General features: G+C 55.7%; 1 protein-coding gene across 3 annotated transcripts in view; it reads right to left on the reverse strand.

Annotated features, from left to right (window-relative positions):
• The window catches only part of RNF157 (ring finger protein 157), a 62508-nt gene that overhangs the window by 27393 nt on the left and 16273 nt on the right, over positions 1–18842 (reverse strand). For all 3 annotated transcript variants that reach the window (XM_045836430.1, XM_045836432.1, XM_045836431.1), the window contains exon 2: positions 18278–18396. In XM_045836430.1, the coding sequence (XP_045692386.1) occupies positions 18278–18396 (119 nt within the window). The remainder of the gene's footprint in view (positions 1–18277; positions 18397–18842) is intronic.

The following is an 18842-nucleotide window of genomic DNA, read 5'->3' on the forward strand; positions in this document are numbered from 1 at the left end:
ATGTGGCCGTTTCCAGGGTTTACCATGAGAAACAATGATGCATGAACGTTTCTTGGAAGGAATCTTAATTTAATGGGGGGGGGGTTAAAAGAAAACAAATTAACACGCACCAATGCAGTTGTGACTTGGCAAACAGAAAGCTCCGAATGCCAAAACTCTGCTTCCAAAGAGGGAGAAAATTATTTTAGACAATTTATAATTAGAATAGAAAGGCACTCATTTTCTACATTTGCAGACGTGTAGTATTTGTGCCAAAGAACCAAATGAGAGTTCCTGGGTGGGATGAGATCTGGGTCATGTGAATAACTCATTTACAGCACTACGACACCCTTTCTTTTATAGATTTCAGGGTTTTTATATTTAAATTTCAGTTCCCTTTTATTTGGCGCCTGGTTATTTTCTCAGCTTTCTCTACTTCCTCTGTTCTCAGAAACGCGGTGTGTCCAAGACCTGCTGGTGGGTATTTTTAGACTGGCGATGCTTTAGAACGTTTTCTGAGATCCGTGTCGGGGGAGAACAGTTCAGCCTCTGCCTGAAGGCTGCAATGCAGGCAAAAATCCGCCTCTCCCACCAGCTGTGGCCCCCGGGGCCGGCTGCACCACGCCTGCCGCGGGCCGGAGCGTCAGCGAGCTATATTTACAGCAGAAAAACCCCCTCTCGCTCATTTTCCATCCAGCCCTCGTGGGGAGTTAATCACCAGAGCAGAGAGGTGATCGCAGAGCTGACGACACGCAAGATGTGCTTTCCACTCGAATCAAAGACATGGGGGAAACACCGAGAGGTGACCTTCACACAAGGCTGCTCGGTGTCCAGGTTCGGTGACCAAAGTTTTGGACCAGGAAGGCGGTCTGTGTATAGTCTGCTAACAGCTCTGCTGGGTCCCCTGGCAGGGAGAACACAGGACGAATGTCATGGCCATGTGACATCATGTCCAATGTTGACCCTTTCCAACACGTCTGAATCCCCAGCATGAGTATGCCCAATGCACCAATTCCCCCTGTTCGCCTCAATCGGTGATAAGAAAGGAGCGACCGGTCTGTTGCAGAATAAAGCGCCGTCATAAGATGGCACGTCTCTCCACCCACGACCTCGGCAGACCCACTGCCCCCTGTCCTCACAGACGCAGGGGGGCACTGAGGCCCAGCAACCCGCTGGATGCCGCTCTGATGCCAAGTGCACCCGTGGGGCCCTGCGTGCTGTTTCCATGACAAACGCAACCTATGGGGCTTGGGGTCCCTCACCGAGAGGGGCGCCTCCCAGCAGGACAAACCCCCGCCTCAATCACACGGTGCTGCTACAATAAAAGTACCTTCCTCGAAACGAGCTGTGTTTTGATACAAAGGGTTTTGCCTACCAACAGCTAAGTTTAAGGAGAGTTAAAAGGGAAAAGAAGCGGAAACAGCCATCTTTTCCCTCTAGCTAGTCAGTAAACACCACAAGCATGGGGACCCCCTTTCAGACGAGCACCCCATCCCAGATGCCCGGCCTCGGGCTTGCATCTGCTTCGAGGTTCATCCCACGGCTCACAAATACGAATCCACCTGTACGGAAGATTTTCAGGTGCCTGCTACTGTGGCAGAGAACAAGCCCAGAGAGGTCAGCACCATCTCAGTCACACTAGGCCTTTTAAAACATGCACCACACACTGTTTGTTCCAAAGAGGCACAATGTAACTATTACGGTCCAGACGGGGAGTCTCAGAGACCAAACACCCGCCACGTGTCCTGTTCGGAGGCCAGCTGCGAGGCTCGCTCACGTCACCGGCAGCTCTCTCGCCCTGGGCTGCATCCCCAGCCTCCCTGCCCTCCTACCTGAGACCTCTGCCTCCCTCCACGTCTGCCACCGACCGCCTCTCAGTCCATCCTTGCGAGTCTCCCTTCCTGAGCCACATCCTCCAGCTTCCCTGTTCTCCGAGGCCGCCTCTGAATGGCTCCCCTGCTTCTTACTGATTCCCTGCCTGCGACGGAGACCCTGGGCTTCTGGTCGTCTTTCGGGGCTTGTCAGAGGTGACCCCAGGTCATGAAGGGCAAACAGGTGCCTGAGCACTAACTTTCAGCTCTCTGAGACCAAACATACCCAAGTGCCAAGTTTAAACACGGTGCCAAGCAAAGACGGCGCAGCAGCAGACAGTAACTCCCCAGGATGCACGTGCGGTCGGATCTCCTGATATTGATGGTCTGGCTCCTGGCCCCGTGATCTTAGCCTAGTGGTTTGAGCACTGGCCTGCAAACCAAAGGGTCGCTGGTTCAATTCCCAGCCAGGGCTGCCAGTCAGGTCCCCAGCAGGGGGCGCATGAGAGGCAACCACACATTCCGTATCTTTCTCCCTCCCTTCTCCTCTCTCTAAAAATAAAAAAGAAAGAAAGAAGAAAAACAAAGATTCTAGTTAATCAGGCAAGAAATGGTCAAGGTCACCACCACTGGCCTCTGCACTTCCTCCACCCAGTCCAGGGAAGCTCTGCGGGACATGTAACCGGACATGTAACCGGTCCATCTCAGAACCAGCACGGTCATGAAGAATAAGGGGAACCCGGGAAACGGTCACAGACCGGAGGAGGAGGCGGAGGAAACGGGGCAAAGGTAACGAGGGGTCCTGGATTAGACCCTGGAACGAAGCAGTGACAGCAGTGGGAGAACTGGTGCCTTCCTGATAAGGTCTGCGGTGTCTTAAAGCATAACGCATCCCGGCGAGTTTTCAGTGTGGACAGTGTACCGTGGCTATGGAGGGTGTCAGCGTGAGAGGAAGCCGGGTGACGGGTGTGTGGGAATTCCCTACTATCCTTCTGCAAGGAGGAAGTAGGTTCTGGAAAAATAAGTTCAGCCAGACAGATGCGGAGACAGACCGGCCAGCGGGGGACCTCCAAGGGGAAGGTGTAGATCTCAGCTCCCGTGTGACTGCAGGCAGGGGGCCGGGCCCTAACAAGGCTCCACCTCCCTGCCCATGTGACATGCTCAGCAACAGCCACCTTGTCGCCTGCACAGCGAAAGGCTTCGTCAGTCCAGGACCAGTCAGGGAAACGGAAAAGCCACACCAGTTGTTTTCACGGAGAGACTTGAACTTGAGGGACTGATTAAGCGGGCATGGGAGGACTGAAACACCACAAGCGGACCCAGGGTGGCAGAGGGTAACAGTGGGAAGCAGCCATCAGCACGGGAGCTCAAGGTTACCAGATCTTGAGACCCCACTCCCCACCCCGAAGCTGGGACTCAAACCTCCAGCCAGCAGTCGCCTGGCGCCCCCTGTTGGCAGAGCCTGGCAGGGAGCCTCCGGCCTTGGAAAAAGGCGGTCGCTGCAGGCACAGCCCCGGCTGCATGGGGACCCCAAGTTCAGAGGGTGTTTTGGGGCAGGCAGACACCAGCTTCAGTGTTAACTGTGAAAGAATTCGAGTGTACACGTCACCCACTGGTACTCGTTTCTATCACAGAGGCTATTAAGTTCCTGGACTAACTGTCCGTTCCCCCTTGCTTCCTGTTAAAACTGTGGTACAGCATGGATTTAGTCAAGGAGCTAGGCCTCCGGTGCTTACAGCAGTGAAAGTGTTAATAAACAGGGAAATAGAGCTAGGGACCCTGCTCGAGTCTGTAACTGTAACACCTTCACTCATCAGCTCTGCCTTCCAGAGATAAGGCCCGAGTCTGGCCCGTTTCTGTAATAATTGGGGTGCCTGTGGCAAGGTGGTTGGTTCTAGGAAGGGAGGGAGTGTGCCGCTTCCCCGTAACCCGCTGTGAAGCTGCCCGACCCGCAGGTCTCTGGCTTCTGCAGGCTTTTGTGGAACAGTTTCATTACACGTGAGGGCCACAGGCGTGTCTTTAAAGGCTGCAGAAGTTAACCAAATTTTTCTTTGAAATGCAATACCACTAAGTACAGTTTCCCGTAAGTGGGGCATGCAACAGGAAACGGAGACGGGAGTGTGTGCCCCGGGTTTCAGGGTGTTTCGGAGACATTTCGAGGAAATCCCTCCGGTGCTGGCCTCCGTTTCACCGGTGAACGCCGCCGAGTCCTCTGTGCCCTCGTGTGTGAAGCAGCGCAGTGTGACAACAGACCAAAGGTTCGAGTGTTTAGTGGCATTCTCCAGGTCAGCAGGACGTGGCCACCAAGTTCCTCTCTCCGAGCTTCCGTGAGACCGTCTACACTTCACTGGCTTCTTCCCCTGTGTGTGTGTGTGTGTGTGTGTGTGTACGCGCCTGATCTTCCCACGAGATTGGGAGCTTGAGGGCACTTCCACGTGACAGCCGCCTTTGCGTGACCCAGCGAGACGAGGCCGGCGCGGCGGAAGGCGGGGGATGTGGGGGCGGGGCTGCAGGACGGACAGGCAGAGGAGCCCTTCGGATCAGTGCAGCACGCGCCTGCCGTGACCCCTCTGGATTCTGAGCATTTGTCCCTCAGACTGAATGACAGGCTGGCACCACGAGCGCTCACAAAATAACTGCACAACAGCCTGCTGTGGGGTTTCCAGTCACGGGTTTGAGGAGGAGCGGGGGTGGGGGGGGGGACACCCTCTGGTCCTGCCAGGGAGCTGTGCGCATGCCCGGAGAGGGGCAAGGAAGTGACGTAACAGAACTGGCACGCCGGCAGGAGCTGCAGCCTCCCCACCCGGACGGCGGGATCTGCAGCCCTGGTCCGCCTCGAGGGGCGGTGAAGAGCAAACAGAAAATGCCTGTACAATCATACAGACTGTGCGAACACAGGCGATCGTTAGTGGTATACGCTTACTGTTGGCGACACTACCTTCCTTAAGGAATTCCACCTGCACGAGGTTCTGAACACTTGGGCAAAGGACCGTGCATGTGACACAACGGCAACCAGACAAGCATCTCTTATCTACGGGCACCAAAGCACTTGGCGTGAACAGGGCTGGGACCCAGTGGGACTCCTGTGAATCCCACCCCCCAACACACACTCTATTGGAAGTTTTTCCCCTTGGCCCCCTCTCTGCCCAGTACCCCCCTTCCCTCCAGCAATCCCCCCTTCGTTCATGTCCATGGGTCATGCATAGAAGTTCTTTGGCTTTTCCATTTCTTATACTGTTCTTTAGACTCCCCCCCCCCCAACCCGGTCTATTTTGTGCCTACCATTTACGCTTCCTAATCCCTGCACCTTCCCCCCCATTTCTCCCCTCCCCCTCCCGGCTGATAACCCTCCATGTGACCTCCATTTCTGTGACTGTTCCTGCTCTAGTTTGCTTAATTTGTTTCGGGTTTTGTTTTTGGAAGTTAACCTCTTGGGCGCAGCAGCCTCCCACGGAGCCCCACAAACCCTCAGCTCGGTGACAGAAGGCTCTCAGGGAGTCTGGGTTTACGGAAGACGCCGCTCAAGTCAAGTGGGAGTGAAGCAACGTCTGCAGCCTCCTGTCTGCGGTGGCCTAACACGCAGGCGCCGAGCGGGCTTGCAGCGCAAAGCCTGTGTCGGGAGGGGTCGCATCTGTCCTGCAGGGGAGCCCTGCGCACTGCTGGCTGGGGCGGGGGATCCACGCCTCTGGCTGAGGGCCACCGAGCACCGTCACGCTGGCCTGCCAGCCCCACGGCCACACGCACACGGCGCCTGGGTCTCTCGGTGGCATGTGCACGCACGGGGGCTCCCGGGGCTCCGTGGCATGCCTGTGGCCCACCCCTTCTTCCCAAGAAACGTCCTCGTTCTCTTTTTCTTAAAGTCAGTGTAATCTACAGCCAGTAAAGTTCGCTCTTTGTAGCGTACAGCTCCATGAATTCCGACAAACACAGATAGCTACGGAACCAACACCGGAATCGCGGTACAGGGCGTCTCCATCACCCCAAACGTTCCTACGCGCCCTCTGCAGTCCCCGCCCCCACCCCATCCCTGGCGACTCCTGACCCGCTTCCTGTCCCGCTGGCTCCGCCCTCCCCAGAACGCGAGGCCGGTCACACTCCTCACAGCGCTTAAACGAAACAGCCAAGGGCCTCCCCAGCTCGCAGAGGCCACCGCGCGCCCTGAGAGCCTCTGCGCCTGTCGGGAGGAGCGCAGAACCCAGCGGGGGAGGGCTGCACAGGGCGGCACGAGTCCCCGCGGCCGGAGGTGACTCTGCCAGCTGCGCCCAACGCGGAACGTGTCCCAGGGAGGCATGAAGCCGCTCTTTCCATCCACAGAGACCTGTTTTGCTTTGTTTTACTCATTCATTCATTCTTTCATTTTAAATGGAATTTATTGGGGTGACATTGGTTAATAGAATTATCTAGGTTTCAGGGGGGCCATTCTGTAACATATCACCTGTAGAACGTATCGTGTGTTCATCACCCCAAGTCAGGTCTCCTTGCACCACCACTGACGCCCCGTTCCCGGTGTCCTGCCTCCCACCAGCCCCAAGGGCCCCCTATTTTAAACTGTGCCCTTATATAAGTACCCTGCTTCCCTTTCCCCTGACGGCATTGCACCAGACACAGCCAGATTTCCTTCCAGTTCAGGTGAAATTTCGGTGTTAAAAGGAAACATGAATTAATGTGGCTAGGACTGATCGCAGGTTCGTAAGAAAACTCGGTTTAACTAAAAAGCTTGAGTTTAATAGAATGTTCTCCCTCCTGTCAGGTTGGGCTTGACCTCACACTGAGCTATCCTGTGCCCAGCAAAACAGTGAGGCTTCGCTGAATTCTGTAGGAACCCCTCAAGCGCCCGCTGCGTGCGGCCCAGGTGGGCACACGGGGAAGCCCAAGCGACTCCGGACGCGCAGAGGGGTGGTTCAGAGCTGTGCGCGCGCCTCCCGGGCGCGGGGACGGCAGTCACCTTCTAGCACAACGCAGGTCGCATTGCAGCCATTTCGAAAACACTTTTAGATGTTTCCAGAAGGAAAACTCTCGTAACGGCAATACCAAAGCTGAAATCGCACTGTTTATTCAATCCCTTTGTACTCTATGTAATAAGTTCTTTACACAAGTCATCGGGAAACGGAGACTTAATTCTCTGCAGCCACCAGAATGGCTAATATAAAAAAGATGGAGAATAGTAGGTGCTGCGGGCTCCACGGCCGGATGGTGGGAGGGACACCGGCACCATCGCTTTTGAAGAACCGGCCAGCGGCCCGTCCTCCTCCGCGCCCGGCAGTGCCTCTCCCGGGCGGACCCCAACAGGGGCGCACGCACACGCTCACCCACATACAGGTAACAGGCCGGTCACGGCCGCGCTCGGGGTCACGGCGACAGCGCTCCGAACGACAGAACGCGGATGCCACCCAGGCCGGGGCGGGCGGCGGCGCGCTCGCCCGCGGGACGCACGCCGCACGGGGAGGAAGGACGGGCGCCGCGCGCACGGAGACGGACATCTCACCGACGCTCTGAGTTCAGGAACCAGGCCCGGCCGGGTGCGCGCAGTTCACGGTTCCGCTCGAGTCTCGCGCGAAGCAGGAAAGAACTCAGGCTCCTGGTCACCTCGGGTCAGAGCTAGTGAGGGGAGGGGGGGTCCGAGGGGAGCTCCTGGGGGGCTGGCCATGGGCTGTATCCTGATCCGGGTGCTGGTCCCAGAGTGTGTGTCCACTTTGTCAGAATCAGCTACACACGTGTGCTTTGCTGGCTTTCAATGTATCTGTTACAGCTCAATAAACGAGTTTAAAAGCGGACAAGCCAGCCCCATGTAAGTGAATCTAGAACGATCTCCAGGACACACTGTTCGAGTAACAAGCAGGGGCAGAAGCGCCGATGGGGTGCGCAGTGACGTGGGGACTCCTCCCACCGCGGAGCATGCTGGCCACACCCAGCCCGTCGAGGCTCCTTCTCCGTGGCTCCCCCGCGGGGAAATGAGGAACCAGGGCCACCTGGTCCGTGCCAGTGGCTGAGTCCTGCTTCTTCATATCGCCACCAGACAGCCGACAGCCAGTGACTCACGGATGGGGTGCACCGCAGGCTGGCCCCTTACCTCACCATGGGGTGACTCTGTACAGGCTGTACCCAAAAGTTTTCCCCAGGGGCCAGGGTGACTGGCCTGGGCCAAGACCACGCTGTTGCTTAGTGCTGCCCCTGACCCCCGTCTGACCCCCAACACCCGCTCCCCTGGGGCAGCGCCCCTGCCGCAGGGCGCTTTCTCCGATGTGCTTCCCTGAGAGACCGACCTAAAGCAGCTGGTGCCAGAAGTCGTCTAAGGAAGCGGTGGAATGCGGGGGGCGGGTGGTCCGCAGCCACAGGGCAGTGAGGACCACCACTGGGTGTGGCCCCTGGCCTGCGGCAGTCGTGTGACTTGGGGCAGGTGTGCAGTCCCTGGTACAGCAGGCCCGGCACCAACGGTCACACTCGGGACTGGAATGGGTGGCTGTTAGGAGCTCACTGAACATGGAAAAAGACAGTCTCAGATGCTCTACCGACCATTTAAAGCCGGGAGGACGGCTGGCCGACCTCCACTGGGAACGCTCACTGGAAGGAGCGGCAGTGCTAAAACTCTCGGCCCCCGCAAGGTTCGGAAGCCAAAGTCGGGGGAATCAGGGGAGGGGAGGGAGTGCATGCTGTGGCTGGAGATGGGGCGTCTGTGCAATTACCTGGGAACCACAAACCCAGGGTCCCTGGGCCTGCAAGGTGGGCGACCCCTTCTCCCTGTACGACAGAGGGACCCCCGCCCCTTGCTCAAAGACCATGCCGTCGTCTGAGACAAGTGCTTACAAGACAGTGCCCTCCAGAGGCCCCCTGCCCCGTCTTCCCTCCTGCCCACCGGACCGAACTGGGGGTCGAATCTCCGCATTGCTGCCCGGGGGCCTGCCGGGCCTGCCCGGAGAGGAGGGGGTATCACAACAGCCAGAGCGCCGCGGGCCCAGGCTGACACTCGCACTGGCGGGGACGGGCGGTGCGTGCGGGGTGGAACGTGAGGCTGAAGGAGAAAGAGCCTGTTGCAATGGGGACATCCTCTCGTGACACAGAGTGAACACCTGGGCAGGGGCGCTGGGTCTAACGCATGCTGGGGGAGGGGGCCTCTTGGGAGCTTGGAAAAGCCACGGACTCCACGGACTTGTAACTGTCCCCGGCCTCTTTGGAAGAAGAGATCAGCTTAGAGGAGCAGGCGTGGCTCAGCCACAAGCCACAGGAGAACCCAGTAGCTGGCCACATCCTTTGGGGGGGTGCACCTGCGGCCTCTGGTGACCAGAGCCTGGACGCTGCTGCTCGCCCCGGCTGCCAGCACGGCGCTGCCTCGGGGATGGAGCCGCCCTCTTCATCCATCCCTCCTGCTCCCCGAGAGCGGACTCCCGTCAGCCCCCTCCAGACAGCTGGCGCTCCTTCATCTGTCCTCACGCCCTCCAGTCTCCGCTTTCTCCGCTGGGGTCAGCCTGAGTGATCTTTCGCGCTGGGTATCGCGTGGCCGCCGGTTCCACACCCAGCTGCAGCGTCCGGCGCCCACAGGGTGAAAGCCCACGTCTAGGCCTGGCCCCATGGCCCCAGCTCTGGACCCCACCCCCCACCCCCGACCCGCCCGAGTCTCCAGGTTCTAGGACGTGTTCCCTTGGGCAGGGACTGCCTTTTATCTGTCTTCACATCTCTAGTGTGCAAATTAGCCCGGAGTAGCGCAGGTGTTCAGTAAAATGAAGGGATGATAGAAAGAGCCCATCGATCCACAGTTTGCGTAATGGGAGGGGTGATCCACGGTGGGCGTGGCCCAGGGATGAAGAAAGGAAGCGGTCTTTTCGACTCCCACAGAAACCAAATTAAGGTAAGAACAAAGCAGAAATCATTTCCTCCTCCTCCTCTACTTCCTTCTCCCAGCGCAGAGTTTTATAATCCGAAATGGCTCTGAAATTTGTAAATGGAGAAGGGAACGCGCCAGGTTAACAGGGACGGAGAACCTGCTCCTACTGCTCGGTGCTCTCCAGCCGAGCTTCTTCCCCAGAGACTTTCTTTCCGCATCGTTTCAGGTTACACCGCAACCCCTTCCTCTCACTTTAGTCCCTAAAGCTACACCCCAGGCAGGTATGCGCCTCAGGTCTCACGGCCATGCCGTGGGCCCACACACCTGTTCTGCTCACTCACCTCAACCAACGCAGTGTCTGTGGCTAAAGAAAGGAGAGGAGCAAGCTCAAGCTCATGCTTTTTGTATAAAATAAAATAAAAACAAAGGATCTAGGCAGTAGTTTCTAATTATCTTCCCCAAGATACTTAACTACAAAGGGAAAGATGGTCACCACCGAAATTCAGTCCCTGTGAATTCTATCTCAGTAGGGCTGTTACTTAACGCAGTAGCACCACTGGGATGGCGGGGGCATGGGAGGACCGCTGGGGTGCTGGCGTGTTCCATCTTGGTCTGGGTGTGGTTACCAGGGTGTCTGTTCACAGTTTCTTAAAAATGCAGATATATGGTGTAGGTACTTACAGATGAATATTTTGTAATTCGAAATTAAAAAGTAAAAAGAAAAGGCAAGAGAAGGAAAACTAAAAGCAACATAAAAATACAAATGAACTTCAAGCAGTTGTTTCCTGTTTTCCAAAGAGAACGTTAAAAAGGAGGGGACAGTTCATCTCTTGGGGCAGGCCTACTCGGCCCGGGGCTGGGGGCTGGGGGCTGAGGCGTAGCTTCACCAGCCTCTGTCCCCCAGCTGGCGGTCCCCCGGGGACCCCTGTCCCTGTGACGGGCCACCGACTGCAGACACCCAACTCCTCCACAAAACCGAGGTGTCAGGGTAGAGAACCCTCAGAACGGGAGCCACATAAAAATCCTCTGTGCGTGGGCGGCCAAGTGGCAAACGTCCAGACCCAGCTGGCTTCTCAAGGCTGTCTTTTTCATGCTGTAACTTGTTTTCCAAAGGTGTGGCGAACTGTACAATTACTGTGAGGTCTCCTACGTTATGCTCTTATCTACCGAACAAAAGAAGCTATAGTGATCTCCACACACAGGTAACCGGCTTTTCCATGTTATCTTCGGAATCAAGAAAGAGTTAAAACTGCCCTGGCTAGTGTTGCTCAGTGGGTTGAGCACCGACCTGCAAACTGAAAGGTTGCCAGTTCGATTCCCAGTCAGGGCACATGCCCAGGTTGTGGGCCAGGTCCCCTGTTGGGGGTGTGGGAGAGGCAACCATGCATCACACATCAATGTTTCTCTCTCTTTCTACTCTTTCCCCTCTCTCTAAAAGAGTAAACAAAATCTTAAAAAAAAAGGAACAGTTGAAATTAACTCTTGAATAAAACCTACAACTTGGTTATGTGGAAATATGATGTTATCTCCATGCTGCAAAAAAAGTCTTTGTTTACAAATTCAGTATTTATTCCCTAAGTGGACCAAAGCAACTTTCCCTAGAAGAAAGCATTTGAAATAATTTATTCTTTTTTATCAAGGATAAAAAGTAACATAGATGGAATAAGGGTTTATATTTTAATTTTTAAAAATATGTTTATTGATTTTAGAGCGAGAGGAAGGGACGCAGAGAGAGAGAAACATGGATTGGTCGCCCCCATATGTGCCCCAACTGGAGATTGAAACCACAACACAGGTTTGTGCCCTGGCTGAATCGAATCCCCAACTTCCTGGTGTACTAGGTGTACTTGGTGTATCGTGCAGATACACCAAGGTTGTGGGTTCGATCCCTGGTCAGGGCACGTGTACAAATCAACTAATGAATGCATCAATAAGTGGAACAACAAATCAGCCTCTTTCTCTCCCTCCCCTCTTCCTCTTGCTTTAAACATCAATAAATAAAAAAAATGCTATTTTTAAGAATGGAAGGGAATTCTGACTCACGCTACAACATGAATGAACTTGAGGACACTATGCTAATTGAGACAGCCACACACAGAAAGACCAAGACCAAGGACTCCACTCAGGCGAGGCGCCTAGACGGACACTCACAGAGACAGGAAGCAGGAGGGTGGTTCCTGGGGGGGGGGGGGCACGAGGAAAAGGGGGACCGAACGCCCAGTGGGTACAGGACCCTTTTACAGGGTGCAAAGAGCTCTGGACGCTGGATGCACAGCGACCTGGACGCACTGAGCACCACGAACGTACACTTAAAATGGCTAAGAGGTCTCGTTTCAGGTGACGTGTCTTTTGTCACAATAAAAGAAAAAGACAACGCGCAGGTAAAAGGCTGAGAAGACCACGCACTGAACCAAGCAGGGAGGTCAGTCTGGGGGAGCCTACAAGCAGGGAGACGTGTGTAGTAAAAACGCTGTGTTTTTTTTTAAGATTTTATTTATTTATTTTTTAGAGAGGAAAGGGAGGGAAAAAGAGAGAGAGAGAGAGAGAAACATCAATGTGCGGTTGCTGGGGGCCGTGGCCTGCAACCCAGGCATGTTCCCTGACTGGGAATCGAACCTGCGACACTTTGGTTTCCAGCCTGCGTTCCATCCACTGAGCTACGCCAGCCAGGGCAAAAAAAAAAAAAACAGTTTTAAAACCCTTGAGCAGAACCGTCTGCAAAGCCCTAAACCACCTAGAAAGCAGGCATTCTCATCCCCTGCCAGGCCCTTCCGCCGTCGGGGTTCCCTTTCACTCCCGCCTCGCTCCGCAGTGGGCACGGCCGCTCCGAGTCCAGCTCTCCGGGAGGAGGAGCCTGGCCCCCCCTCCTCCCACGGCCCTCACTCTGACTTCCGGTCCTTCTCCACCGCCTCCGCCCACTTCCCGCCCCCACCCGGTGGGCCACGCCCTTCCTGCCCCGTCGCTGTAAAAAGGACACCTGTTATTTTAGGAACTACCTTCATTTTCCTACGTCTGTATACTCGCCTAGACATCCTTCCTTGCTCTGCTCGGCAGCTGTCCCGTCTCTACATTTTAAGAAAGTTCCAATGCTTTTAATTACAAAATGAAAACGTGCTCAGGGAGGAAAACGGACACGACGTACGGAAGAATTCGACGATGCACGCAAGAGCCACCACTGTGTGTCCTTTCCTGCACCTACCAATGCAAACGCGTGTATGTACACAGAAGCTGCCACCCACTGCTACATCTGTCACACGTGAACTTGGACTCTGTATATAGCAGCTTGCTTTCTTCCGTAAGCGACGAGGTTTTGAGCGCATTTGCATCTCAGTGGATACAGATCTGGCTTATTTTTGGCTGAATACCAGTTCATAGCTGGATATACTGTACAAGAGGAAGGACTAAAAAAAAAAAAACGGATTTGCAAAAAATTGTGTGCTTATTCTCTCATGTTCAAACTTCGGCCACCATCCAAGTCCTCTCTCTCGGATGCAACACACCTGTCGAGACGGTTTTTCCGCCGCTCAGAACAGGTTTTGAACTCGTCAGTTTTGTTGCCTTTTGGTGCTTCTGTTGTTTTTTGGTTTCACCTCTTCCACATCAGCAAAACATTTCCCTTCGAGGAATTTTTTTCATCCGGAGAAACAAACATAAGTCACTCGGGGTGAGATGGGGTGAATTGGGAGGGTGGGGCGTGGGGGTCACGCTGTTTTTGGTCAAAAGCTGCTGAACGCTCAGCGCGGTGTGGGCAGGTGCGCTCGTGAATCACCCGTCGTGAAATGGGCAAACGTGTTCAAAGAGTCTTCAAAATAAATGCGCCGAGGCCGAACGCAGCCTCTCACAACCACCCCGGCCGGTGCACTGATGCAGATAGGATCACTCACCTGCTGGGGGAAGCCGGTGCTGCAAGGAACCTGCCTCCAGGAGATAACACTGGTTTGTTTTTTCTGTTGGGTCCCCCCTTGTAATGTATCTAACAGTTCCCGCCTGATGTATGCAAAGCCCACCCAATCCTAAATTCACTAAAGCCTCTGAATAACAGGGATTTTAGCAGCAATTCAACTATAAAATAAGATCAAACACAATACAGAAGCAAAAAAAAAAAAAAGCAGCCCCAGCTCTTCCGCCAGTCAGGACAGGGAGGGGCGGCCTCTCTTTAACAATCGATGACTGTGCTGTCCGCACACGATGACCTGACCCCCCGCACGGGGGCCAGAGCACAGAGACCAGCAGAAGCCCTGTTCACCACTGGGGACTGTTACCCAAAAACCAGCGAGCCCTCTCTCCACCCAGAACCATCAGCGGCTGCAGAAACCGCCGCCCTGAAAGGCTGGCAAGTCTCCCTACCACTGCTCCAGGCTTCTTGCTAAGTGGCAATGTCAAGGCGCTTTTTCAAGCAGGGCAGTCCTCTGAAGGCAGGCTCCTCTCCCTGAGCAGCTGGGTGATTTGAGAGCCCGAGCGACGACCAACTTGCCACGGTTGCCACGAGTTTAACGCTAAGATGCAAAAACCCCTTGAAATCTCGGTTCCAACCTCTCCTCGACCATCCAGCTGTGCAGAAGGGCAAAGCCAGCCCCACTTGCTACTGTGGCACCTTTGCCGAGTAGGCCTACAACCTCGTGAAACGTCGCTGCCATTGTACTCTTCCGGGCTGATGTCCCCGGGACTGGAAATTACTGGAAAGCAAGAACAGAACCGACCGCTCTCGACAGCCGCGGGCGGAGGATAACATCCGGACAAACTGCAGGCTCCTGTTCCCACGCCCCAGCAGCCCAGGGGCCACACCACAGCACCCCCACCCTTTTTTAATCCAATTATAACCCAATAAAAGCTCAAAGCCCCCACCTCCCCCCCCATTGCTGGCGTATCTCTCCCCACTGTGACCCCCCCCCCACACCTTTCTGGGAGAGGGAATAAAAACTTGACTCAACACTTTCCTCTCTTTGTGAATTCTCTCACAGCCAGTGCCACCGACCACCCTCACCCTGCGTATACAGACACTCTAGTTCTTGAACTCTGACCCTTGAGACTTGATGGAAAATCTGACTTCCCCGGATTCTCCTAAGTGGGAGCTCCAGGAAAAACGACGGGCGGAGCGATGGCCCATCACACGGCGCTGTTTTCGGTGTGACCGCTAGGAAATGCCGGGCAGGACCCCAAGTCCCAGCAGCCAGGGCGCCTGCGGCCCCTCCAGTCTACAGAGCAATTCATTTCAACCCCGTCTTCCCGCCCCTCTGGGAAGAGGGGCTGCCCCGGCCTCGCGCTGCTGGGCGGCTTTAAAAGGCCGTCCTCTTTCCTCTGCAACAGCCCGACACGCGTGCGGGCTGACGCGGGGGGTGAGTTACCAGAGGGTGGACGTCAGTGCTTCAGCGCTCAGGCCGCCCGCTCTGCGCTCTGCAACCCCCGGGCCTCCCGCTGACCGAGCGGGGCGCAGGTCGGAGGATGGAATGACGCACCGCGAGGATGAGCTCAAGAAACAATCCGAGAGAACGCGTCGTCGCCACTCGGTCTACTTTCAGCCATCGCCCCATGTCTCCCCGGGTGCACGGAGTGGCCCCCACTCCGGCCCACAGACGGGAAGCGGGCAGAGCCCCGGGGGCCGCCTGGCCGGAGCGCAGACGTGGCCCAGGGGCCGCTCCACTGGGCTCGAGTCCCGGCGCGGGCACGCACGGGCTGCGGGGTCTGCGTTTACACGCTCCGTGCCTCGAGCTCCTCGTCTGTCACGCGGGAACCTTCCTCACTAGGGTGTGGGGACAACGTGCCTGGAGCTTAGAACACCCAGGCCTGGCAAACAGTAAGCGCTTCATAAATGCTAACCACTCTCATTATCAAATAACCTAGGGAGAGTGCGCTCCCTTCACTCTGTACGCTCTATCGCTACCCACCGACGCGGCATTGCCTGGCTCGCCCGCTCTCCTTTTCCAATGTTATGTTTCCGTTACACTTGACATTTCGGTATTATTTCGTGTTGGTTTCAGGTGCACAGCACGGAGGTTAGACAGTCAGTCACCTAGTTCACAGAACGACGTCCCAGTGTTTCCGGGAGCCGCCTGGCCCTGCAGGCAGGTACCACAGTGTCACCGGCTGCATTCCCTAAGCGCTACGTGCCCCCGACTGTTCCGTATCTGCTTTTTTTAAAAAAGATTTTATTTATTTATCTTTAGAGAGGGAAGAAAGAGAGAGAGAGAGAAACATCAATGTGCGGTTGCTGGGGGCCGTGGCCTGCAACCCAGGCATGTGCCCTGACTGGGAATCAAACCTGCGACACTTTGGTTCACAGCCCCACGCTCAATCCACTGAGCTACGCCAGCCAGGGCCCTATCTCCTTTCTTAACGTGAAGTTTTGATGTCCCTGGAAAACACACCTGCTCTGTCCACCGGGAAGCATACTGGATGATCACCACATGGAAACGACGGCAGAAAGGCCCATGCCCATGCTCCCCGGGGGGGTGGGGGGGGTGGAGAGTCCCACTTCGGGCCTAGGCTGCTCGCCCGAGCTCCGCAAGGAGCTGGGTCGCCCCGGGCTCCCAGAGAGGCGGGGACTCGGCGACGGAACCCTGGGAAAGTGCGCCGGCCGGCACAAGGCTCGACCCGAACCCAAGCAAGCAGGGACTCGTTCTAAAATCATCTTTGTGGCCTGGAAAAGGTCAAAAGTGTGAAGACAAACCCACAGACGAAAAGCTGTCCTGACCCGAGACGAGGAAGAAGGAAGGAAGGAACTGAGGGGAAGGGCGAGTCCACGTGGGAGGAGGAGGAGGGCTGCTTCCCACGCATGAGCTGGCCTCGGCGGGGACGAGAAATTCTTACCTGGCTCAGTCGGGAGAAAAAGGTCTTTCTTCTCCGACGGCCAAGGCTGTCGGAGCAAAAGCAGCGTGGACATCTGATAAGTCTCAGCGGGCGTCACTTACTCGGAAGCCGGAAAAGCTTGGTGTTTTGAAAAGTGCTACCGGACTGAGGGTTAGAAGAGGGGCCGATCCAGGCAGAAAGGAAGAAGACGATAAAGCCACCAACAAGAATGCTTTTAAATGACAGCTCAAGAATGGAAGACCACCGCCGGACTAACCTCTCCGAAAAGAAGTTTTTAACTTGCCTGCGGTATATGGTCAATACTCCCCACGGCCTACAGGACGGAGCCAGGACCCTGTCCCGGTAACAGAGCCCCCCCCTGCCGCCTCTCCAACCGTGTTTCGATGTCGGGGGATGTCCACTCCCGCCAGACTGGCTCCCTTATTCATTCCAGGGGGAAACACACCACGCTCATCTCAGCTTTGTGCCCCAGCGCCAACCACACAGTACTCGCTCAGGGAACGTTTGCTGATACAACAAAAGCATAACGGTGTGTAGGCCTGTTCGCTGCGCCCCGCTCCTGGAGTGCCCCTTCCCCAGCCCGCTGCCGGCAGCCCGGCCGTTCCCGGGGGCTTGCTGGCCGCCTGCCACCTCTTCCCAGCACCGGCACCCAGGCAGTCTGCCCTGGCCTCCTCTGCTCCCGGCCCCCGGCCCACAGACTCCTGCAGGCCCTCGGCGCTGGTTCCTGTGTTTTGTCTACTGTTCGTATGTTTTGTCTGCGCAGCTGAACTGGGAGATTCTAGAGGCAGGCGGGATATTCTGAAGCGGTGAGAAGCAGTGGAAAGACGGGTTATTGTTCTGTGGCCTGGCAGCCCTAGTTACGGGACTTTGGGAAAATTCCATGTGAAACGCTGAGAACGGTACCGGGCACGTGGTACGCACTTTGCAAATGCTAGCTACTGCCATTCCTCATCTCTCAGAACCTCCATTCTCTCGAGTACAAAACGGGGTTCATAATAACTCCTCTGAAAAAAATAAGTATGTAAATAAATACAAAAGTAAATTCAACAAAATAAAGGAAGATAAGAAGTAATGTCTGAAGTCTCTAGGACCTTCCTTAGCCGCTCTGTAGCCACGTGGCAGCCATTATTATAAACTTCGTGCTGTAGGCAGAGACAATGCTCCATAAAAGTGTGTGGAATGAGCCCTGGCTGGTGTAGCTCAGTGGATTGAGCACAGACCTGCATACCCAAGGGTCGCTGGTTCGATTCCCAGTCAGAGCACATGCCCAGGTTGCGGGCCAGGCCCCCAGTAGGGGCCATGTGAGAGGCAACCACACATAGATGTTTCTCTCCCTCTCTTCCCCTCTCTCTAAAAATAAATAAATAAAGTCTCTGTGGAGTGAGCTGAAGGAACCAAGAGAGACACAGCCTAACATCCACTCAGACCCAGTATCAAGGGCAACCCTTCCGTCACTCATTTCAGCGACCTTTACCAAATCCACATTCTAAAGGGGCAAGACAGAGAAATAAAAGTTTCTATGGTGTGAAGCGCTAGGAAGAAGAAACAACATCAGGGAGAGAGCAAGCTACTGGAGGCTGGGGCGGGGCTGCCTGCCCAGCCGGTGCTGGCACTGGGCAGAGTCTGAACCCTTGGCAGAGCTGGCATTGGGGGGCCGGCCTCCCCCTCTGGCAGACTCTGGTAGCCTTTCCACCGCTCGGATTCCGGTGCCAGAGGCCCAGCTCTGTCGGAGGGGTGGCCATCTGCCTACCAGGACCCCACTCCACTCAGACCAAGCCACAATCCCTGCTGAGCCAGCGATGTCAGGAAGGAGGTGGCCGCTCGGCCCCACGCAGAGGAAGCACACGGAGCGCAGCCGTACCGCCACGGGTCTGTTCCCCAGGAAGTTCAGATCGCTGTTCTCGCCAAACAGGTAACCTTCGGGGTGGGTCGAGTCGAACTTCTCTCCTCCCATGATGAAGTGGCTGGCAAAGTAGCTTCCTGGAGGGGGAGAGACAGAAAGATCAGAACCAGCCAAACGAAGCCAAGCGAAGGTGCCAGTTCGAAGAAATGTCAGCCCTTCAAACAAACAACGAGGGCGCTTGCTAACCCCCGGAGAGCTTTCTCCTCTTGATTTGGGACAACAGCGCAGAATAAGTGAGCGAAATCACACAGCGAGAACAGAAGATGCCGAACGTGAAACAGATCGCTGTTCTCCTTCGGACGTTCTTTATTCAGCCCTTGCCGTGACCCGCCTCTGACGCCATCAACCGGAACCCCAGAAGGCGCCCCCCACGATGCACAGCAGTGAACATATATACATGCATTTCGCTCCTGACTTTCCCCCTTAAACCGGAAGTGGGGATTCTCTGTCCTCCCCGTATCCCCGAACCTCAACCACAGGGATCGGCGTGTGCACACACATTCCTCTGCCTGGTTGCCATGGG

The sequence above is a fragment of the Phyllostomus hastatus genome, unplaced genomic scaffold, assembly GCF_019186645.2.
Source record: "Phyllostomus hastatus isolate PE091 unplaced genomic scaffold, TTU_PhHast_1.1 phas_contig_210, whole genome shotgun sequence".
Lineage (NCBI taxonomy): Eukaryota > Metazoa > Chordata > Mammalia > Chiroptera > Phyllostomidae > Phyllostomus > Phyllostomus hastatus.